This window comes from Lutjanus erythropterus, chromosome 3 (genome assembly GCF_056507025.1).
Source record: "Lutjanus erythropterus isolate fLutEry1 chromosome 3, fLutEry1.hap2, whole genome shotgun sequence".
Taxonomy (NCBI): domain Eukaryota; kingdom Metazoa; phylum Chordata; class Actinopteri; order Lutjaniformes; family Lutjanidae; genus Lutjanus; species Lutjanus erythropterus.
The window spans coordinates 29,434,634-29,458,966 of record NC_139319.1 but is presented as its reverse complement, the minus strand read 5'-3'; the positions used below and the strand labels follow the sequence as shown (position 1 = coordinate 29,458,966).

The following is a 24,333-nucleotide window of genomic DNA, read 5'->3' as shown; positions in this document are numbered from 1 at the left end:
AAAATATTTTCTAAGTTTAAGTGGATTTGAAGACTTCCTCAAGATCATTGCAGCGGTGCATTGAAATGGACTGAGGGCACTCTGTCTCTCTGTTCATTCAACTTACATCCACCCTGAAGCGTTGTCTTTTGAATTGCATCTTTAATACCATTCTCATGTTAACCACATGTCCATGCCCTGCTTTAATTGCTGATCCACACACTTCATTGTACATTTGTGTTGACTATAATGTGAGCATTGATCTTAGATTTGAGAAGTCAGTGTAGTGTATATGTGGGATCACACAAACAGCTACCCATGTCAGTGCAGTAGGATAACAATATAGTCATTATTTTTGCTTCATTTTTAAACACTATTACATTTTTAAGCAGAGCAAGTTCAGTCCTTCAGACTCATTCTTCTGAGCATGCTTCTGTCATGCCGTTTGTCAGATGTACATACTTAATCCATCTCAAGTAATACAACTCAGATGCCATTTTCTCAGTGTTACTTTTGAAAGGGAACCTGTAAAAGAGTACAACAAGTTCTGTTCAGATTACATGAAAAGAGAGAGCAAGTCAGAAAAAGTTGGTTGAGACAAAACAAAAGTGACTGCTGATTTTGTTTAGATTTCTCCAGACAACTCATATTAAACTGATACTTGTTATACTTGTGCATAGCTCTGAAACCTTTCCATATGAACACGAGTCTTAGAAATGTATGTGTTGTCTTTTGTTACGTTGTAATGGAGAAACAAAGATGCAAGTGCTGACGACACAGATATAGGCTGCCTGAAGCCTTCCACTGTAGTCATAATACATACCTCTACAGAAACCTGAGTTTTGCTGTCCATGTTCAGGACGGCAGTCGCATTCTCACTGTCAACTTGGAAGAAGTTTAGTCTAATGCTGACGGGTGATGATGTGTCATCCACACATACCTGCAAGAAAAAAAAACATATCTGCATATTCTTGAAGAAACTAAAAAAAGCACAGAATTTGAGATTGTTATTTTAGAAAGTTTGCCCCAACTTTTACTCAAATCACTGAAATATAGATAAGCTTGTTATTGCTGTTCACACAGCCCGTGAATATTGACCCTTCTCTTCTGTGAAATAGGAGAGGAGGTGCTCACCTCCATGTAGATACCAAAAACTACTACTACTATTTCTGTCTTGTATCTGCTGTGGAAGTCCCAGACATGTTGGAAAGCCAAATGCTGTTGTCTGGGTTCATAACTATGGGGACACTACACTACATCTGGATGACTGCTGTTTTCGAGATAGGGACTTGACTCTGTGACTTGGACTAGAGATGGCATTAAGTTGCACACAGAGACTTGAGAGTTGACTTTAGACCACATCAAAATTTATCAGGCATCTGTTAACGCACCTGAACAAGTGAGTCATTTTGTAAGTTAATGTTTGTGTGATCAGTTAGCAAACATGTTAATCTCAGCATCAGCTATTTAAGGCTACCTTGCTACTGTGGCTAAGGGAGGTTAACTTCGTTAGTTTGTTGTTTGCTTAATATTTTGAAAAAATGAGTGAGTGTGTTACACCCTTTTTTGTCTGTTTTCTTCCCGAGCTTTACACGGAGGAGTGATGGTGGCTTCTTGGTCCTATCCTTACTCTCTAATTCACTTTTATCTGTGGGATGTCTCCTATTTGAGTGTTTAGGCAGTGACAGATAGCAGGTGATAAAACTGATACTTTGATAAGCATCTAAATTTGGATGGAAGTCATCAGCACTTAAAGATTTCTGTCCCAAATATTAACATGACAGCTAAGAAGACATCCAAAAACTAGCATAAAGTCTGTAGCACAAAGATATAGTTGATTAATGTATGGATAGATGGATAATAGACTAGTAGGTGATGTCCAACTCTTAAAAATGTATATTGTGAATATATTCCTCTGAAAATATCCATACTGGCATGTAGATGGGGTGGTCAGAGCAGTTGTATTCACTGTGCAGCTCGTAGGTAGAGGTGAGGTTCCTAGCTTTCTTATCAGTTTGACTGAAGAAACCTCGATGTGTTTGTCTCATCGGATCCACCTCGAGTGTGTACGAGATGCTTAGTCCGGAGCTCACTGCCTCTGCAAAGTCAGCGAAATTGATTAATTGATTTGGGTGTGGTCAGAAGTGTGCTTTGTGATGTCACAGTTTACTGCAGCAAGGTGAGAAGTTAAACCACTAGTGGTCAGCAAAAACAAGATTTTCAGAGAGTACTCATCTTTTTTTTTCTTTTTTTTTTCTTACCTTAAAACCCGTCCAAAAGTTACAAAGTAAACACAATAAATAAGTGAATATTACAATTACCCTATTTTCTAATAAAATCACAGCATGAGTGACCAGCACTGTGGCTGTTTTGAGCCCTCCAATAATAATAAAATCGATATTAATCGATATATCAGATGGTGTAGCCTAATATGTATAATGAAACCAACATGTTCAGTAGCATTAGAGACAAAGAGCTTCCTTTTCTCACCCCTAATCACACCCATATCATTTTTGCACTGTTCCCTTATTTAGGTCGGATCCCTACCTTTGCTCTTTGTTATCTCTAACATTTCAAAGCAGCTTGTTAAGATAACCATTGGTAAATTTTCATCTGCACTGCTCGTGCAGTCAATTTTCTCAGTGCTGATCTCCAAAGGTTGGAAAGAGAGATGAGTTAAGACATCAAAAACTGGCCTGGACCTGAAAGACATTGGTTAAAATGTATTATTAAGACACAGGATGACAGTATACTATTGCATGAAGACAGTTTTAACATGCCTCACAACACCGGCCCATGATTTTTCTTCTCTCACTACATTCTGGCGAAAGCTATAGATGGAGTTTGTGACAGATATAATTTTTGGTTTGTTTTGTATGTACCTTAAGACAACAGTCATGCCTTTTGATCCGACCACAATATCTGGGAGTCCATCTTCTCCAAGGTCATTGTCCCCATCAATGGCCTGTCCAAAGAATCTGAGCTCAGGCATTATTTTCTGTCCCATGATTCTCTGGAACAACACAAGTTTGACACGTGTAACAATGCATGATTTTCAGAAATATTTGAATGTTTACTCATTAGAGGAGGTGGAGACAAATGGTGCAGGTTTGCAGTTATTTTGGTGGACAGTCATGTTTTGGTTTTATTCAAACAGCTAAACTGTAGGTAATATTTACTGCTAGTATTTAACCATTTTAGGTTGCACATTTTTCTCAGGTTTCTTCAACAGGTTTTACAGATTGCCACCCCTGATGATAGTCATATGTTTACCTCAATCATATCAACAGAATAGCTTCTGTGTTTTAGTCTAAAATTTTGGAACTTTTTCAGCAGTCAGAAAATCTGCTGTTTTATCATCCAGTACACGTGTTAAATATCTTGGGTCGATTCCGACCCGGCAGCTCATTGGCCGAAGAGAGCTTGCAAATAATAGAATTAGTGCAGTACAATTCTGTGCTGCTATGGATGTATGTTGTCCTTAAACCACCATCTGGATGATTCAGTAGCGTACAATAGACAATAAATAGTTATTTGTTGTAGCATTCTCTTATTTTGTGTGAGTTTACATTATAGTCCACTTAAATCTGCATACTTCTGACTTTTACAGCATTGGGTATTGACCCACACACAATCAGTTTGATTAGCATCAAACAGCCCCATGATGACAGTCTTCCCTGGTTTCTTCACAGCCGTTAGATAAAAGCAGATTTTAAAAAAGCATCTGTGCCACAGTGGTTTGAATTTGAATTAGACCCAATCAAAATGTGGGATGTGAGACAAAAAAATGATGTGCAGTCCCACATAAAGCGAGACACTTGGTCATCCAGAATATGTCATTTGTCATTATTTTTCCCAGACGTCTGCTCTCAGTGCTTGTTATTATTAAGTTATTACTTAAACCAATAATACTCTAATACAGAAGCAATTATATAATATTTAGTTTTACAATTCCATATGGCTGATGTGGCCCAGGATGAAATCGAGTTTCACACCTCTGATCTTGAGGAATAGCAAGATTTTTTCCTCTGAATATTTTGACACTGTCCATTTTTCCCTGTCTCACCTGGCTGAAAGTGTCACGTATCCCTCTGTATCTGTCACCAAGGAAGATGTACACAACGCCCCTGTTATCATCCTCAAGGGGGGCTCCAACAGCAACGTCTCGGAGACTGTCTCCATTCAGATCTGCAAGACTGGATATGGTGGTGCCAAATCTACCCGTGGACGGTGCAGTCACATTCAGTACAGATCTCAGTTGCATCTGTGGAAATAAGAATTTGAGGTTTTTTTTGTATTGTTTTGTTTTTTTAAAGTTAGCAAATAAATACATTTATTATCATTAAATCATTAAAGCTCAAACACCGAGTCTGATCCCACCTCATCAGTCAGCTTGTAGATGTATATCTGGCCTTCTCTTTTCTCTTGAGACTGGTTAAACAGTGGAGCTCCCACCAGCAGGAAATCAGTGTTAATGTCTGAGTCGACATCGACTGAACACAGCTCTGCACCGAAGTAGGAACCAGCCTGAAATTGTGCGGGATAGAAATGAGGATTAACATAATTTATTTTGGAAAAAGATACACTACCTTAACCATGTTGAAAGACCTACATGTTTACAGTATATTACATTCAAGATAAGGGGCTTTGCTAGTTTTAATTATATCAGCATATAAGATTACGTGGTGTTAATGAGCATCACTCCCCCTACACGAACTGAATGGTCCCACCTTGACAGTTTCAAATCAAGTCATATTCCTGGTGCTTTTTCCTCTCCTATAATAAACATGGCTGATTCCATGGCTGAATTTAGAGCAGCTTGATGTAAAATTGAAGAAAACCGTGCCTGCAGAGTTTTCTTTGCAATGTCAACGGTTCTACTTCAAGCCTGGGGACATTTTGTGGCATGTCAGTGCCAACAGTCAAGCAAAGTTAAAATATTCCTCCTGTTGTACTTGTTGCTTGAAATATTTTTTTTCATAATATTCATGATAAATCAGATGAAAACTTTCTTAAGAATGTTACCAACCTGGTCTCCATTTATTGTTTGAGCTGCTGTCCAGTTCTTGCCATCTTGTCTCAAAAGTACGACCTGTCCCATGCTCTCAAATCTTGGTTTACCCGTGAAATATAGGGGAGCGTTATTCTTCTCTCCAACAGAAATGGAGTATCCTGCAACAGTGTAGGATATGACAAAATATGATAAATGTTCACCCACATCAATAATGAGATGAGACATGTTTTTTGGCAAGTATTATGTAAAATAATATCAAAATGGCCAAGTAAAAAATGGTGTTAATAAAGAGGTATATGATTAAAAGAAATAAATAACATTATATTCAATACCCAGATAGGAATCCATCTGCATACGTGGATCTTCACCACGCCAGCTGTTTGATCTCACTGAACCAAGAATTAAATTATCCTGTTGACAGAAATGTGCAGGTCTGGTCAGAGTACAGAGAGGAGTGAAGGTCGCAGATCAAATGCTTAGTCCGACTTGCTGCAGTCAGACTACTCTGACGAGCTTTCGCCAAGTACACTGTCTGCATGAATTTGTCTCAATTAAAGTGAAATAAAAAACATTTTAGTTAAACATAATATGACACAAAAAGAATTTGTAATGTGTGACACATAAAATTTTACATATAAATACATGCACTTAAAGACAAATGGTGACATAGTAGAAAATCCTAATATGCAGGTCAGTGCTTGAACAGGCTTTGAGCACATATATATATTTTCATGTCAACTGTTAACATGTTATATTATGGTGGTGCTCTCCTGGGAAAATGCTTTTTGGCCTTTTGATTTTGGCATGATTCTCAGGCAAATCTTTAACTTTTGTTTCCCTACCAAAGATAAGGCCCCAAGGTTTGCCCAGTCAGGTGGCTTTGGTTGTTTATAAAAAAAGTGGTTATTTAAAAACAAACAAACAAACAAAAAAAAACTGCTTGAGGAACAGCAGGTGTATCAGAGAAGTGAGTGTTGCATTTTTGACAGAGGAGCAGCTCAAGACATGTGATTTGTTGTGAAATTCTAGGACATATATTGTATTGTTTTTTGTTTTGTTTTGTTTTTTACTTAAATTGTTTCACTGTATCAGACATCACCAGTCTGATTTTGTTGTAAATGGACTCTTCTTTTAATCACTGTTGATATTTTAACAAATTCACCTGGATGGTGTGCATCGTTGTAAAACTCATCACTGACAGGTCGATGATGGTGCTAAAATTGAGGTCCAAATTTCTAACTTTGAAAAGCCACCATACAATCAGTTGTCCTCCTGGTAAAGTACAGGAAGCACTTTGGAAAGAAGTATATTACAATGATCATTCTTTTTCAGTATGTTGTGTGAACAGACTGTCTCAGATAGAGAGTTTTTCAGAGTAAGTTTTTAACACAGTTAAGACTGCAAGATATTGAATTCTTCACCCATGCTATGGCAGATAAGTGACACCACATAACTGATTTAATGCATATTTTATTAAACTAGTTACATACTTTTTATAAATATATTCTGTCTAAAAGCACTGTAAACCTCCACATGCATGAATGGTTAGCAAGGACTGTGATCATTTACTATAGTTATGGGTAAAAAGGTTTTGATTTCAGACTCTGTCTTTTGACTTTACTCACCTTGTAGAAGACAGCACTGAATCCACCCCGAGCCATTTTGGAACCTAAATAAAATGTTAGTACTCATGTTACTATTGCAGGGCCACACCAGAAAGATAAAAGTGATTTTTGTTACATTAGTGTTCAAAGAGGTACAAAAAAGCAATTGAACATCACCTCTGATTTTGCTGATCCTTGTTTGAAGGTTTCCCAGTATTCCTGTGAGTTCGTCATAATTCTTAATTTTGTAGGCATGTTGGTCTTTTGGTTCTGAAACGAGTGCCCTAAACCTATCGAGGTGAGCATCTTTGACCTAAAATCAAAATGCTGATGATAATTATGAAATACCTCTAAGTCTAATGTTACTGAGTTAATCTAGACAATTTTCCACAAAATTGCACTGAAAATTGGAATTAAAAGTTTCACCATTTTAGGCTGAACTCCTTATTACTTAAAGACAAAATGTGACTGTGTGACATCTGCATAATAGTGAACAGGACTGTTCCAAGATCTCATGTTTACCACATGTGATTATTTTAGCTGAATAAATAAAGTGATCAAGATTTATGTATTGGACAAATGACCCAGAATAAAGAGACATGTTATATCACATGACAGCTTACCCCAATGACAATGCAAATTATTTTTTTGTCATCATATCTTTTAATAATCCCAAATTTTCTATCTGTATCACTGGGATCTCCATCTGTGATTAACACCACAACTTGAGTTGCATCAGGAGAGGCACCTGCATCTGGGTTTTCAAGGATTTCCTCCCTGAAACAGATGTAACAGTAGAATTTGTAATGCTCCGAATAAACTAAACTTCATCAATAAATATACACTAAATAAAGATTACTTGAACAAATAAAATGCCAATCTTAGAATTGTACAGTGCTGTTTTTTTTTTATCTTAATAACAATTTAAACAGTTTGTATAATGTAACTGAACTTACAACACAAAGTTGAGCGCTTTGTGTGTGTTGGTAAGAGCCTTCATATGGGGTTCTTTCATTAGTTTATCAAGAGCATGACCAGCTTCATAGTCATTGAAGTCAAAAACTTTCTTGACCTCTGTGGAGAACTTAACTGCTGCAAACTGCAAAAAGGAGACAACATGAAACAGTATTCATATAACATTATGTAGATAATTTAACAAATAAATTCTGTGTATGTTTTGATGTTGCAGTAGTGCAGTGACCTTGATTGATGTGTTCTTAAGGCTGTTCATTATATCCACAATGAAGTCTTTATTTTTGTTGAACTCATCTGTCGTCATACTTCCTGATCCATCAAATAGAAAGACAAGGTCCACTGTCTTTTCTGTGCGGTCTGAAAAAATAAGAATAGTTATAAGTCGAACATTAAGGATAATATTTCATTGCAAGAATAACAAGAATAACAAGACACCTACACCTACAGTGTGGGAGACATGTCTTTTACCTTGGAAAGCAGGTGTGAAAGAGGAGATTTGCTGGAGATCATCAGTCATCTTGTAACACACACTGTTCAGATAAGAGTGTTCATGACCTTCATGGACTACACTTGGACTGCAAATCTAGAGCAGAACACAAAAAGGCCAATGAATGTAACCCTCTATGGCACACATTATGATGCCAGTTGGTCTGTTTCACCAAAAGTCACCAAATGCTCTACCAAGAATATATAATTTGAAGAAATTTTCAAAAGATTACTTTTTAGGGTAAACTTTATGGTCCGTTACCTTAAGGCAACACTGTAACAGTTACCATAATAGTAAGAAATGAAAATGAGTTATTGGTTAAAATTTGGTTAAAATTAATTACAGTATTAATATGAAATGAAACTATGAAAATGAACTTTTGCATGTTTGTTTGTCTGGATGTTACCCTCAGGCAACACTGTACCACTGTGGAAAAGCCTATAGGACTGTTATAAATGGTGTAAGGATATTTTAACAAAATTTACATAAACAATTTATCAAGCCAAACTATCATGACCGTCTTCAAAAGAAGATAGTGAGACACATTTCAGTGTTTAATCATTTGTGTCACATTTAAATGCTTGTTTTCAGTCTCCTGGTTTGTGTCTTTCCTGACATACAGTATGTTGCAAGTATTTGTTAAATTGCTGCTCACTGCTTAAGAGTAAAAATATAACTAAAAAAAGTTATCAATGCCTTTTACATGCCATCCTATACTGGCTGGAAAGTATATATATATATATATACCTAAATACGCAATACCAAAAATGTCTCGGTGGGATTCCATAATGGTATGGTGTTAACTCAAGGCAACATATACATTTTAACACTATCCTATTATTAAATTATCAAATAAAGTACATTAAACAAGTAAAGATTAAATTTAATTAATCTATTCATGTGAATTTTTTTTTCCCCAGATTATAAATGGCAGAAAAGGACAAGCGGAAATACAAACCAAGACATTTTTGGTGAGTTTGAATGAAGCTGATGATGATGATGATGATGATGATGATGATGATGATGATGATGATGATGATGATGATTATGTTAAAATTACAGCTGAGCAAAGGGAGTCTGGTTAGTTTGGTGAGAGCAATAAAACATCTGCCTCTGGTCAAATAGAATGTATCTTACTCTTTAAAAAAAAGATCTCTCATTGTAGAGATAATTTCCAAAATGTTCTCAGACACTTATAACAACAGCCTGAGCCTGTCAGTGGTAAAAATAAACAAGCAAACAAACGAGTGTCACCTGCCCTGCACACTCCATGATGCGCTCTGATGAAGTGGCTGCTGAAGTGTGTGACCTGCCCTGCTTACACACTCTGGTGGAGTGACTGACAGTGCATCACCTGGCTCTATTTCTATCAGCTTTCACTTCCAACTAGGGTTGGGCATTTGGATGACTATATTGTCCATTGATGATGGGCTAAATCCACCACTGGATGTTGTTTTGGTCAGTTTTTTGGGCAACATTATTCATTATATTTTGCTAGTGTAATGATGTGCAGGGTGACAGTCGCTGCTTCATGGTGCACTCTTATCCAGTGCACTGATGCACTGGTTCCAACTGTCTTCACCAGTTCTGATTTCCAGTTTTTTAAGGGTGTGATCTACCATTTCCAGTTTTGTCTGATTCTGATTTTCTGTCTAAGAACTATAATTGACAGCCTTTACAAACATTTTTGTAACTTTTCTTGTAAAATTAAATCGGATGTTCATAGTAGAACACTGGCTGTTAAACCACTTATACATTTTCTCCAAAAGTGCTCCAGATTACAGCCAGGGTTTGTTATATTATTATAGTATTATATTAATATTATGTACAAGAGGGAACACAATCTGGCAGGTTTTCATTTGATCTCGCAGGATGCAGTTTTATGTGTTTCAGGAGATTCGTCAACATGGGCTGTTTATTCTTCAGCCACAACAGGAGGTGACATTTTAACTGTCAGTCTGTGAACATTAGCCTGAAAAGTTTTGATTTTCAAGTCACATCTACCGTGACAAAAAATAAACACTACTGCACATATTCAGTGAACTGTATAAACAGGAAATGCACTTTTCTGCCTTATGTGCCAGGTGAGCAAGTCTCATTGGACTGAATGGGCACCATGTTTACATACACTATCTAGTTCATTATAATATATCTAGGTACTATATATGTATATACTGTGTTGTTTTAGGTAAAAGATGTCAATTTTGATTGTGTTCATGTCATCAAATTGATAACAATAACTTTACTCACCTTGTAGAAGACAGCACTGAGCCCACCCGGAGATATTTCATTGTCTCCTGCCCGAGCCACATTGGAGAGAGGCACACATGGAAAATATGACTTTTTCTAGAAACATTACTTTACAGAGAAAACAGAAGAGTCAGTTGGACATTACCTTCGATTTTGCAGATTCTTGTTTGAAGGTTTCCCAGTATTCCTGTGAGTCCGTCATAATTCTCAATTTTGTAAGCATGTTGGTCTTTTGGTTCTGAAGCGAGTGCCCTAAACCTATCAAGGCAAACATCTTTGACCTGAAATCAAAATGCTGATGATAATTATGAAATACCTCTAAGTCTAATGTTACTGAGTTAATCTAGACAATTTTCCACAAAATTGCACTGAAAATTGGAATTAAAAGTTTCACCATTTTAGGCTGAACTCCTTATTACTTAAAGACAAAATGTGACTGTGTGACATCTGCATAATAGTGAACAGGACTGTTCCAAGATCTCATGTTTACCACATGTGATTATTTTAGCTGAATAAATAAACTGATCAAGATTTATGTATTGGACAAATGACCCAGAATAAAGAGACATGTTATATCACATGACAGCTTACCCCAATGACAATGCGAATTATTTTTTTGTCATCATATCTTTTAATAATCCCCAATTTTCTATCTGTATCAGTGGGATCTCCATCTGTGATTAACACCACAACTTGAGTTGCATCAGGAGAGGCACCTGCATCTGGGTTTTCAAGGATTTCCTCCCTGAAACAGATGTAACAGTAGAATTTGTAATGCTCAGAATAAACTAAACTTCATCAATAAATATACACTAAATAAAGATTACTTGAACAAATAAAATGCCAATCTTAGAATTGTACAGTGCTGTTTTTTTTTATCTTAATAACAATTTAAACAGTTTGTATAATGTAACTGAACTTACAACACAAAGTTGAGCGCTTTGTGTGTGTTGGTAAGAGCCTTCATGTGGGGTTCTTTCATTAGTTTATCAAGAGCACGACCAGCTTCATAGTCATTGAAGTCAAAAACTTTCTTGACCTCTGTGGAGAACTTAACTGCTGCAAACTGCAAAAAGGAGACAACATGAAACAGTATTCATATAACATTATGTAGATAATTTAACAAATAAATTCTGTGTATGTTTTGATGTTGCAGTAGTGCAGTGACCTTGATTGATGTGTTCTTAAGGCTGTTCATTATATCCACAATGAAGTCTTTATTTTTGTTGAACTCATCTGTCGTCATACTTCCTGATCCATCAAATAGAAAGACAAGGTCCACTGTCTTTTCTGTGCAGTCTGAAAAAATAAGAATAGTTATAAGTCGAACATTAAGGATACTATTTCATTGCAAGAATAACAAGAATAACAAGACACCTACACCTACAGTGTGGTAGACATGTCTTTTACCTTGGAAAGCAGGTGTGAAAGAGGAGATTTGCTGGAGATCATCAGTCATGTTGTAACACACACTGTTCAGATAAGAGTGTTCATGACCTTCATGGACTACACTTGGACTGCAAATCTAGAGCAGAACACAAAAAGGCCAATGAATGTAACCCTCTATGGCACACATTATGATGCCAGTTGGTCTGTTTCACCAAAAGTCACCAAATGCTCTACCAAGAATATATAATTTGAAGAAATTTTCAAAAGATTACTTTTTAGGGTAAACTTTATGGTCCGTTACCTTAAGGCAACACTGTAACAGTTACCATAATAGTAAGAAATGAAAATGAGTTATTGGTTAAAATTTGGTTAAAATTAATTACAGTATTAATATGAAATGAAACTATGAAAATGAACTTTTGCATGTTTGTTTGTCTGGATGTTACCCTCAGGCAACACTGTACCACTGTGGAAAAGCCTATAGGACTGTTATAAATGGTGTAAGGATATTTTAACAAAATTTACATAAACAATTTATCAAGCCAAACTATCATGACCGTCTTCAAAAGAAGATAGTGAGACACATTTCAGTGTTTAATCATTTGTGTCACATTTAAATGCTTGTTTTCAGTCTCCTGGTTTGTGTCTTTCCTGACATACAGTATGTTGCAAGTATTTGTTAAATTGCTGCTCACTGCTTAAGAGTAAAAATATAACTAAAAAAAGTTATCAATGCCTTTTACATGCCATCCTATACTGGCTGGAAAGTATATATATATATATATACCTAAATACGCAATACCAAAAATGTCTCGGTGGGATTCCATAACGGTATGGTGTTAACTCAAGGCAACATATACATTTTAACACTATCCTATTATTAAATTATCAAATAAAGTACATTAAACAAGTAAAGATTAAATTTAATTAATCTATTCATGTGAATTTTTTTTTTCACAGATTATAAATGGCAGAAAAAGACAAGCGGAAATACAAACCAAGACATTTTTGGTGAGTTTGAATGAAGCTGATGATGATGATGATGATGATGATGATGATGATGATGATGATGATGATAATGATTATGTTAAAATTACAGCTGAGCAAAGGGAGTCTGGTTAGTTTGGTGAGAGCAATAAAACATCTGCCTCTGGTCAAATAGAATGTATCTTACTCTTTAAAAAAAAGATCTCTCATTGTAGAGATAATTTCCAAAATGTTCTCAGACACTTATAACAACAGCCTGAGCCTGTCAGTGGTAAAAATAAACAAGCAAACAAACGGGTGTCACCTGCCCTGCACACTCCATGATGCGCTCTGATGAAGTGGCTGCTGAAGTGTGTGACCTGCCCTGCTTACACACTCTGGTGGAGTGACTGACAGTGCATCACCTGGCTCTATTTCTATCAGCTTTTACTTCCAACTAGGGTTGGGCATTTGGATGACTATATTGTCCATTGATGATGGGCTAAATCCACCACTGGATGTTGTTTTGGTCAGTTTTTTGGGCAACATTATTCATTATATTTTGCTAGTGTAATGGTGTGCAGGGTGACAGTCGCTGCTTCATGGTGCACTCTTATCCAGTGCACTGATGCACTGGTTCCAACTGTCTTCACCAGTTCTGATTTCCAGTTTTTTAAGGGTGTGATCTACCATTTCCAGTTTTGTCTGATTCTGATTTTCTGTCTAAGAACTATAATTGACAGCCTTTACAAACATTTTTGCAACTTTTCTTGTAAAATTAAATCGGATGTTCATAGTAGAACACTGGCTGTTAAACCACTTATACATTTTCTCCAAAAGTGCTCCAGATTACAGCCAGGGTTTGTTATATTATTATAGTATTATATTAATATTATGTACAAGAGGGAACACAATCTGGCAGGTTTTCATTTGATCTTGCAGGATGCAGTTTTACGTGTTTCAAGAGATTCGTCAACATGGGCTGTTTATTCTTCAGCCACAACAGGAGATGACATTTTAACTGTCAGTCTGTCAACATTAGCCTGAAAAGTTTTGATTTTCAAGTCACATCTACCGTGGCAAAAAATAAACACTACTGCACATATTCAGTGAACCGTATAAACAGGAAATGCACTTTTCTGCCTTATGTGCCAGGTGAGCAAGTCTCATTGGACTGAATGGGCACCATGTTTACATACACTATCTAGTTCATTATAATATATCTAGGTACTATATATGTATATACTGTGTTGTTTTGGGTAAAAGATGTCAATTTTGATTGTGTTCATGTCATCAAATTGATAACAATAACTTTACTCACCTTGTAGAAGACAGCACTGAGCCCACCCGGAGATATTTCATTGTCTCCTGCCCGAGCCACATTGAAGAGAGGCACACATGGAAAAATATGACTTTTTCTAGAAACATTACTTTGCAGAGAAAACAGAAGAGTCAGTTGGACATTACCTTCGATTTTGCAGATTCTTGTTTGAAGGTTTCCCAGTATTCCTGTGAGTCCGTCATAATTCTCAATTTTGTAAGCATGTTGGTCTTTTGGTTCTGAAGCGAGTGCCCTAAACCTATCAAGGCAAACATCTTTGACCTGAAATCAAAATGCTGATGATAATTATGAAATACCTCTAAGTCTAATGTTACTGAGTTAATCTAGACAATTTTCCACAAAATTGCACTGAAAATTGGAATTAAAAGTTTCACCATTTTAGGCTGAACTCCTTATTATTTAAAGACAAAATGTGACTGTGTGACATCTGCATAATAGTGAACAGGACTGTTCCAAGATCTCATGTTTACCACATGTGATTATTTTAGCTGAATAAATAAAGTGATCAAGATTTATGTATTGGATAAATGACCCAGAATAAAGAGACATGTTATATCACATGACAGCTTACCCCAATGACAATGCGAATTATGTTTTTGTCATCATATTTTTTAATAATCCCCAATTTTCTATCTGTATCAGTGGGATCTCCATCTGTGATTAACATCACAACTTGAGTTGCATCAGGAGAGGCACCTGCATCTGGGTTTTCAAAGATTTCCTCCCTGAAACAGATGTAACAGTAGAATTTGTAATGCTCAGAATAAAACTAAACTTCATCAATAAATATACACTAAATAAAGATTACTTGAACAAATAAAATGCCAATCTTAGAATTGTACAGTGCTGTTTTTTTTTTATCTTAATAACAGTTTAAACAGTTTGTATAATGTAACTGAACTTACAACACAAAGTTGAGCGCTTTGTGTGTGTTGGTAAGAGCCTTCATGTGGGTTTCTTTCATTAGTTTATCAAGAGCACGACCAGCTTCATAGTCATTGAAGTCAAAAACTTTCTTGACCTCTGTGGAGAACTTAACTGCTGCAAACTGCAAAAAGGAGACAACATGAAACAGTATTCATATAACATTATGTAGATAATTTAACAAATAAATTCTGTGTATGTTTTGATGTTGCAGTAGTGCAGTGACCTTGATTGATGTGTTCTTAAGGCTGTTCATTATATCCACAATGAAGTCTTTATTTTTGTTGAACTCATCTGTCGTCATACTTCCTGATCCATCAAATAGAAAGACAAGGTCCACTGTCTTTTCTGTGCAGTCTGAAAAAATAAGAATAGTTATAAGTCGAACATTAAGGATAATATTTCATTGCAAGAATAACAAGAATAACAAGACACCTACACCTACAGTGTGGGAGACATGTCTTTTACCTTGGAAAGCAGGTGTGAAAGAGGAGATTTGCTGGAGATCATCTGTCATGTTGTAACACACACTGTTCAGATAAGAGTGTTCATGACCTTCATGGACTACACTTGGACTGCAAATCTAGAGCAGAACACAAAAAGGCCAATGAATGTAACCCTCTATGGCACACATTATGATGCCAGTTGGTCTGTTTCACCAAAAATCACCAAATGCTCTACCAAGAATATATAATTTGAAGAAATTTTCAAAAGATTACTTTTTAGGGTAAACTTTATGGTCCGTTACCTTAAGGCAACACTGTAACAGTTACCATAATAGTAAGAAATGAAAATGAGTTATTGGTTAAAATTTGGTTAAAATTAATTACAGTATTAATATGAAATGAAACTATGAAAATGAACTTTTGCATGTTTGTTTGTCTGGATGTTACCCTCAGGCAACACTGTACCACTGTGGAAAAGCCTATAGGACTGTTATAAATGGTGTAAGGATATTTTAACAAAATTTACATAAACAATTTATCAAGCCAAACTATCATGACCGTCTTCAAAAGAAGATAGTGAGACACATTTCAGTGTTTAATCATTTGTGTCACATTTAAATGCTTGTTTTCAGTCTCCTGGTTTGTGTCTTTCCTGACATACAGTATGTTGCAAGTATTTGTTAAATTGCTGCTCACTGCTTAAGAGTAAAAATATAACTAAAAAAAGTTATCAATGCCTTTTACATGCCATCCTATACTGGCTGGAAAGTATATATATATACCTAAATACACAATACCAAAAATGTCTCGGTGGGATTCCATAACGGTATGGTGTTAACTCAAGACAACATATACATTTTAACACTATCCTATTATTAAATTATCAAATAAAGTACATTAAACAAGTAAAGATTAAACTTAACTCATATATTCATGTGAATATTTTTTTTTTTCCCAGATTATAAATGGCAGAAAAAGACAAGTGGAAATACGAACCAAGATTGTCCTCAGAACACTGATTGACTACACTTGGATGGCAAACCAACATCAGAACATAAGAGGTGAAATAAATTTGATTGATCATATTGAAATGTTTTGGCGAGAACTCTGTAAAAATTTCACAGAGAACATATATTTTTGTTGTATATCAAACTTATTATCTTTGTGATTTTCTTACCGTGAACTGAGAGTGTACAGAGTCTTCAGCTATGGACAGTCCAAAGTGATTGACAGGTGTTATTGCGTCCGTGAGAGAAATGTCTGTGACAACAGCATCTGATTAGTACTATTCATAAAAAAAACATCAATACAAAAAACATCTATCAGATTTCTCCAGCCCCTGCTCTTCTGGGATGCTCTTTCCTTCACCGCAGGAACATAATTTTTTGTTTTATGTCCCAGTGGCCCACTGATCTACACTGGTCCTACTTGTAATCAGCCCTCATCTGAGTTCCTGTACCCTGCTAGCACCAGCCATGATATATCTGTTAATTTGTCTCCCATCTGTATTTCTACATTGTTCAAAACTGTAGATTTTTTTGTGTGTGTTAATGTTCTGATCAATCGTGTAATCTTTATTTCACAAAACATGTTTACATACCAGGAATAATGAGGCACTCGAGGGTTTTGTTTAGATCCGAACCACATGTTTCTTCAGACTGCTGCTGTGCAGTGACGAGTGTCCTGCAAAGGAGATCATCCACTGTATTTGACTGTTATCAGCCCATTGAATGAGGCATAATCAGCATAAAATCATCCCATTGGAAGTTAATGATTTTCAATTTATCCAGAACTGTGAAGCACTTTGTAAAATCTGTTTAATATGAGCATAATGGCAGCTTTTTGGGCCTTGTCGAACGTTGCTGAGGTGACACAATTGGTTAAATTGCACTCATTCTGTATTGATATGGAAATATGATAATAAGGTATTTCTCTCTCTCTTATCTTGCAATTACCAGCCATGACATTCAACTGAAATGCGGTAGCCTTACCCTTTCTTCTTGTCAGACATGATTTGAAGCACTTTGTTTCTAAAGAAATCCTTTTGTTCTGTTGTGTAGATGTCGGGGTTTGTCGTGTCAATGTTGAATGCCAAAGATCCTACAATGGCTGAAAAAAGAAATCTGCATGATGCAAGATACAAAGTGCTGTACTAAGACATAAAACAAAAGAAGTTAAATAATAAATAAAATAGAATTGATACAGTAAAAAATACTAACAAGCAAGGTATTAATTGCTAAAACACAATAAAAGCAAGTAAAAGTAAAAAACAGATGAAGAAACCCCACATCTGCCATCCTGGGGCTTTGACCCTTTGTCAGGGTTTCACTCAAAAGTTCTTGCCTTCATATATGCAGTTTATGAAATGTGCTGGTTCATGTTAATTTTTTTTTATTTCTAAACTTGCTCTGTGCCAGAAAACAGCCTTGTCCCAGACAAGAAATCACAACTTCAGGCAATTTAAAAATGTGTTAAAAGGAACCCTGTCTCATGTCCTGGTTTAAAGAAAGCGGGAATATTACTTAAGCACTGGTAAACTTTCTATTTTTTGTCAATTTCATTTAATAACATCGCCATCAAATGTATCTCAGCCATAACATGTCGACTCCATAGCCCTTCTAAATAAAAGCTAAATAAGAATCATGCTTTTAAAATGTGTATTTTGATTGGCATAAAGAGAAGTCTGAGCAACTTCAAAAAATAAAATGGTTGCTCACTACGACTATAATGTGAAATTAGAAAATTTTCAACAACTCCATCAGATAGAATAATTGAATTCCTCTATTCAGAGAGTTCCACAACATTCACATTTTAACTTTAAAGCGGAGTATTGGCTATTAACTCCTAAATGTCACCTCTGACCCTAAAAATAACAAAATCATATGTGGACTTTTGAGTAATAAGTTTGAGAACTCTTGTGCTAATATTCTGCTTCAGTTTCCAGTGTGTATATGTGACTGGAAGCAAACACTGCGATTAGTGCCAGGAAGAGATAATTCTCAAGGCCATTTCAACAAAACAACCGGACCTCTGAGCTGCTGTCTCATCATTTTTTGTACCTTGACCTTGTGTTTTATTGACACTGAATGAGAGACTGAAAGAAAACAGATACAGCAAAGGAAAGTTTGAAAGAAAAAAAAAACATCAAAGCACATAGACGTTAAGACTCATCTGACATGAAGAAAAGAACGAGAATGAATAGAAAATATGCTTCATAGGATGACATAGTCCACAATATTCCTAAAATCCTGTGTGCTGCCCTGTGTCAAACTCCTTATAAAGCCACACATTAGGTCTTTCTACATTTCTGTTTGTAAAGGATCAAACTTTGGACAGACACAGATTTAGCTCTTCCCTCCTGCTGCCAGTTTTTACACAAAGTTAGGCTAAACCCAACTATTACTCTCCATACATCAAGCACAGACATCAGATTTGTCTTCTTGTCTCACTCTCAGAAAGACAGTCAATAAGCAAGTTTCCCAAACTTGAATTAGTTCTCAGAACGTCAAGTCTACCCTCAACTCTCTGCCCAGACACATAAAACATTTTTATCTGTTTGCCTTTGCAGATAAACATTGTTTTAGATCTTACCAAATGCCACTGTGTAGGTGAGCCACACTATGTGATGCATTTTTTCCACTGGTCTTCTCCAGAATAAGGGACTGTATGAAAATAATTACAAGGGAAGGATGGGTCAGAAAGGTGGGTGGGTGTTTTAGTTGCTGAGGGAAATGGAGTCTGACTTATTTGGGAGAGCAGAGGCAGGCCTTTAACGTTTTTTTTGTTTTTTTTCTCACCTTGTATTTATATCGCTAATTCAATCACTTCAGCACGAAATGCACTGATCGAATCAAATCAGCTCTGTAAAATTTTGACCACACAGCATCAGTTATGTCAGTAATGCTGCCCTCAGCCTTGAAGCTAAGATTAGACAGAACAACACCCACAAATACACTACACAAAAATACTTTACTGACCTAGTTTGTGGTTTTGGTAACACTTGAGATTACAGCCCACAACATTAACGTAATTACTTGAGCTACAGTGTAATTTCTTTTTTAATAACACTGTACCACCACAGTCCCTACCAATACATATATGTAGATACAAGATGGAATAAGGGGGTAACAATTCAGGATTTACAAAGAAATTATGCTGGAATTATTTCTTTAACTCATCACAGACATCCAGGTAATTGCTCAGTAGATCATACTTACCCTGTAATAATAGAACAAGTACCCAGAAACTACTACTAATAATAATTTCTTTGTGAAATCCTGAATTGTTACCCCTTTATTCAGTTAGAAGGTCTTATAAAAAGTTATACTCTGGGGAATTAAGCAGTACGTTGTGGTCACTAAACCATCAGCTACCATTTGCTTCATGTCTTGTTCAATTCCAGCATGATGTATTATTCCAGTTAACTCTACACACCATCTAAATACAGGTTAATAAGAACTAGTATATAGATGTCCATCTCTTTCTCTTTTACACTGACAAACCTCCTAATGACTCTAATAAAGGACCACACAACACATTTAGCAGGGAAAGCCCTCTGTGCCTGTTTTCCTTACATTTTTGCAGTATTCTAACCCCTGTAGACTTTTGATCAGGAACCAATTATCATTGGACAAAAAAAAACAGAAGGTGAAACACACAGAACACATTATAAGATTACAGCAATGGCACCTAAATAGAAATGCCACCAGGTATAGAGGGTATGCATGTGATGTCACAGTAGGCACATGCACAAAAATGCATCTAACATGAGAAAGCTGTTGTGTGATTTACAGTACAAATACATTCAACATGAATTCAGAGCAATATTTTTATGGACTGTTTTGGAGAAAAAAACGAACCACTTTACAGCAATTTTTTAAAATCCAAAGTGACGTACATCTCAGAACAGAAGCAAGGGTCTAGCCAGGAAAGATCAACATAATTAATTATCCTGATGCAAAGGTCAGGTCTGATAGGATATAAGTGACGACAGAGGCAAGAGGCAATGAATAGAGAGCATAGGTCACATCAGATTTTTTTAGTCAATCGATTGCAGAGGTGTTTCCAAAGGAGATGGGTCTTTAGTCTTTTCTTAAAGACTGAGAGGGACATTCATAGGCTCACTTCCATTGAGTCCTTAATCAGCCTGTGTACCTCCCACCAATATGGCTGCAGCCCTAGAAATTTTTGATGTGAGTTGCTGAGTTCTGGAGATATCAGCTGTAGAGATGTCTGCCTGTTCTCCAATATAATGGAACTAAATGGCACTCGGCTTGTGGTGGTCAAAACACCCCCATAAAAAATAAAAAAATAAAAAAAACATGTGAAAAACTGAAGAGTCTCTTTCCAGAAATCATGACCCAGTTATTCAAGATAAACCACAATACATATTACCAGTGGTGGACAAAGTACTCAACCCCAGTACTTCAGTCAAAGTATAGATACTCCTGGTCAAATATTACTCAACTACAAGTGAAAGTTGCTCAGTCAAAATTTTACTTGAGTTAAAGTACTAGAGTACTTGGTTTTTAAAAATACTTAAGTATTCAAAAGTACGTTTTTAAAAATACTTAAGTATTCAAAAGTACAAATTACAAAGTACATTTTCTAATATCAATACGTGCTGGATTGTTTTCATGATGCATTTACAGAAGCTTGTAACTCTCTGAAACCATCTAATGATGCACTGACCTGCTTGTAGAACCACTCTGCTACACAAAGCCTATAGAAACACCTATAAACACTTCAGCATAGAAATGTAATCAAAAACAAAAAGGACAACTGTTGTCATTTTCTGATGTAACTGTATTAAAATCACTGCATAAAATTAGATTGAAGATAACTGTAAAGAGTTCTCCAAGTCTGTTAAATAACTGAGATTTCTTTCTGTCTTCAGAGGCAGTTTATACATGAATTATTCTGTATTTTTCACCCCGATAAAAACAATCCAACTTAAAAAGCTACGTGGAATAATGAATAATTATAATAACATCTTGAGATTTAATTTTGTCTTTCTCCTGCCGTCACCATTACCACTTTTTGTCTGAATGAAAGAGGGAGAGCTTGCTTGTTCTTGTCACAGTGCGCCTGGACGTATTTCTGCTTTTACATCAGTCCCATTTGAGAGGAGCTACTGTGATTGGTTTCTTTCTGTGAGGAACACAGCATGTGACCAATTGCATTTTAGAAAAGAAAAAACAGCAACAGCTGAATTCAGCGATGTGCTCAGTCAAGCAGTAACAACAACCTTCCTGGAAATGAAGTGGAGTCAAAAGTACAATATTTGTCTTTGAAATGTAGTGGAGTGAAAGTCAGAAGTTTCCAAAAAAAAAAAAAAATAATAATAATAACAATACTCAAGTAAAGTACAGATACTCAAACAATGTACTTAAGTACAGTTCTCAAGGAAATGTACTTCGTTACTATCCACCACTGCATATTACACATGTATAAAATAGCTTATGTACTTCATATATACAATAAGCCTATGTTTTATTTCACTGACCTATTGCACATGCATATAAAGCGTCCATGCACATTGCACATCCAAGTTATTGTATATTTTCTTTTATCTTATTTATTCGGATTCTATTTCTGTCATTATTTTATTTCTTACTACATTTACTACATGCTGCTACTTTTTTGTGCTGCTGTGTCAAATCACATTTCCCCTACGGGGATCAATAAAGACACATCTTATCTGTGTTTGCTTTTATTTGTTTATAGTGGCACAGTAAATCAACACAACACACAGTAGAATGATACATGACAAACATGAGCTAATACCTGAATACAAAATTCAAATTTAAATTGAGAGACAATGTTATAAAATGAACACACAACATCGCACAAAACAAACCTTAAACTATTGAGAGCAGGGAAAAAAAATTATATATCGTTATTGTAATATTTGTCAAGCTTGGGTCCTCTATCAGAGGCCTGGGAGTTTGAGGGGTCTATTCAGTACCTTAGCCTCAGATGTCATAACTCTCCCAGTTTAGGGGTCATAAATTCACTGACTACCAATGGTTATATATTTTAACAAGCAGTGAAGAAGAACCTGAACTGCTCGCTCAATAAATGCAGTGCAGAAGAATAGAAATATCTAAAGACTGTCTAGAAGTAATATACTACAATATAAATAATACGTGCATTAATAATACACACACATATATATATAAGATCATAAAAATGGATAAGAGTAGAATATGCTAATGCAGTGAAGAGGACATAATCCATCATCAGCTTTCCACCAACAAATGCAACCAGCTGTTTTGAGAGCATCATACCAAGCCAGATGTAACACTCCACAATCCATCTGTGTGCTCTTCAATGAGAAAACTTCAATATAAAAACATTTTATACTGCAGCTTAAACATGCCTATAAATTCAATATCAAAGCTCTTTAAAAAAAAAAAAACACATCATCATATTGTGATATCACAAAAAAAAAATCTTTCTGTAGCATATATGGGTTGCTCAGGTGTCAACATGTAACCTACTGCAGGTATGGACCATCTGTCACATGATATTAGATTGTTGTACATCGAGGTCAGATTGTAAACCCCCTTCTTTGGATTCTGATGTCAGCCCACTTCCTGCTTGATGAACACTGGATATAAATCTGGAGCTAGGAGACACTTAGTTTAGCTTAGCATAAATGCTGGAAGAACAAAGGAAACAGCTGGCTTGGCTCTGTCCAAAGGCTGAATTTTTTCTTGCAGAAAATAGTACAGCATAACCAAAGCTTTTATTATAACACCTTGCTTTTTTCAGATGAAACAAACCAGATATAATATGTAACTTTGGAGAGAGCCAGACTAGCAGTGTCCAATTGTTTCCACTCTTAATGCTATGCTATTCTAATCATCTCCTGGCTGAAGCTTCACACGAGGGCGGAAATTACTAAAAAAGACAGCTGTTCCCCTCGACAGTTGTGTGGAAACAAATGAAGACTTAATTTGTGAAGATACATAAGTACAACAAACACTATATTAGAATATTAAGTTTCTGGCAGGCTTCATAGCGCTTATTGTCCCCCCAGCAGTGACATGTATCTACTTTTGGCTCCATATTTAATGAACAACCATGAGCATTATTATTCTTCCAATTTTTTTGTTCGACTCATATTTAAACTTAATTGTGCCAGTATACATCATAACACATCACACATTTTTCACCTATGTAAGACACAATACATACATAAACAATAAAGTATGACCAGTATAGATGCTACTGATAATATGCATAAACATATTCACATATACAGTACATATTATACACATATGTAAACAAACACATAATTAAAAGGAGGAGAAAAAAGTGGGAAAATAAGGGAAAGACTATGGTTAGGCTTTGACGTTTCATTATAGAAGTATGACTTTTTCCCCACAGTTTAATATGTACTATCATACAATAGTTCCGAACAAGTAATTTGATTGGAGGCGTTCCGTGAGTGCAGGTATATAGTACAACAGCACTGGGACTTTTAACTACATGTATCACTCTTTTTAACAGATGTTCTAATAACTGTTACAAACGTTACATTAGACTGCACGTCATTAATCAGGGATGCCCCCCCAACCCCCTTCTCACTGGATAGCGGAAAAGAAAAATGCTGGTGCTTTCTACTTATTCTTTTCTCCTCCACCCAGTAATTATGTGAACTCAGTATCGTAAGATTTACAGTAGGGCTGGCAGACACAGCATGCTGTCTCTTTGTGGACATTATGCAAATACGATCCACAGCAGGTCAGCGAGGTGTGTATAGGCGTGCAGTTTGCTGTAGGCCACAAGATGCCTCTTTTTTGTCCCATTTCTATCTGTCAGTCATTATTCATAACATGCTTCAATTTGCTAAAAAATGCTTATAATTGGTTATTTCTTTGATAGATAAAATATACAAATTACATTGTTTCAAGGCTGCAATTCATAAAACATATATGCAGTACTGTGCA

At 35.9% G+C, this 24,333-nt stretch overlaps 1 protein-coding gene and 1 long non-coding RNA gene across 2 annotated transcripts; both read right to left on the bottom strand.

Annotated features, from left to right (window-relative positions):
- Positions 1-46: 46 nt before the first annotated feature.
- Positions 47-19,007, bottom strand: LOC146330220 (integrin alpha-L-like). Its single transcript, XM_084714478.1, has 19 exons — positions 18,968-19,007; positions 17,368-17,485; positions 16,977-17,059; positions 16,554-16,582; positions 15,399-15,513; positions 15,157-15,287; positions 14,912-15,054; positions 10,901-11,054; positions 10,455-10,590; positions 6,619-6,662; positions 5,326-5,404; positions 5,009-5,151; positions 4,360-4,506; positions 4,046-4,243; positions 2,862-2,992; positions 2,527-2,681; positions 1,911-2,077; positions 803-919; positions 47-504 (listed from the first exon to the last, which is right to left on the bottom strand). Exons 1-19 carry the CDS (start codon positions 19,005-19,007, stop codon positions 487-489), a joined length of 2,148 nt encoding a protein of 715 aa, XP_084570604.1. The 3' UTR covers positions 47-486.
- On the bottom strand, positions 6,929-10,341 carry LOC146330221 (uncharacterized). Its single transcript, XR_014769856.1, has 4 exons — positions 10,310-10,341; positions 8,041-8,155; positions 7,554-7,929; positions 6,929-7,374 (listed from the first exon to the last, which is right to left on the bottom strand). It is a non-coding gene; the product is annotated as an uncharacterized LOC146330221 (long non-coding RNA).
- Positions 19,008-24,333: the final 5,326 nt, after the last annotated feature.

What these genes read in the sequence shown, in the direction of transcription:
- LOC146330220 (XM_084714478.1), bottom strand. Translation starts at nt 19,007, where the DNA reads ATGCATCACATAGTGTGGCTCACCTACACAGTGGCATTTG. An exon ending in CGAGTGCCTCATTATTCCTG is followed by an intron (nt 16,583 to 16,976) that starts GTATGTAAACAT and finishes GACTGTCCATAG; the next exon opens with CTGAAGACTCTGTACACTCT. An exon ending in AGAGATAACAAAGAGCAAAG is followed by an intron (nt 2,078 to 2,526) that starts GTAGGGATCCGA and finishes CTGACTTTGCAG; the next exon opens with AGGCAGTGAGCTCCGGACTA.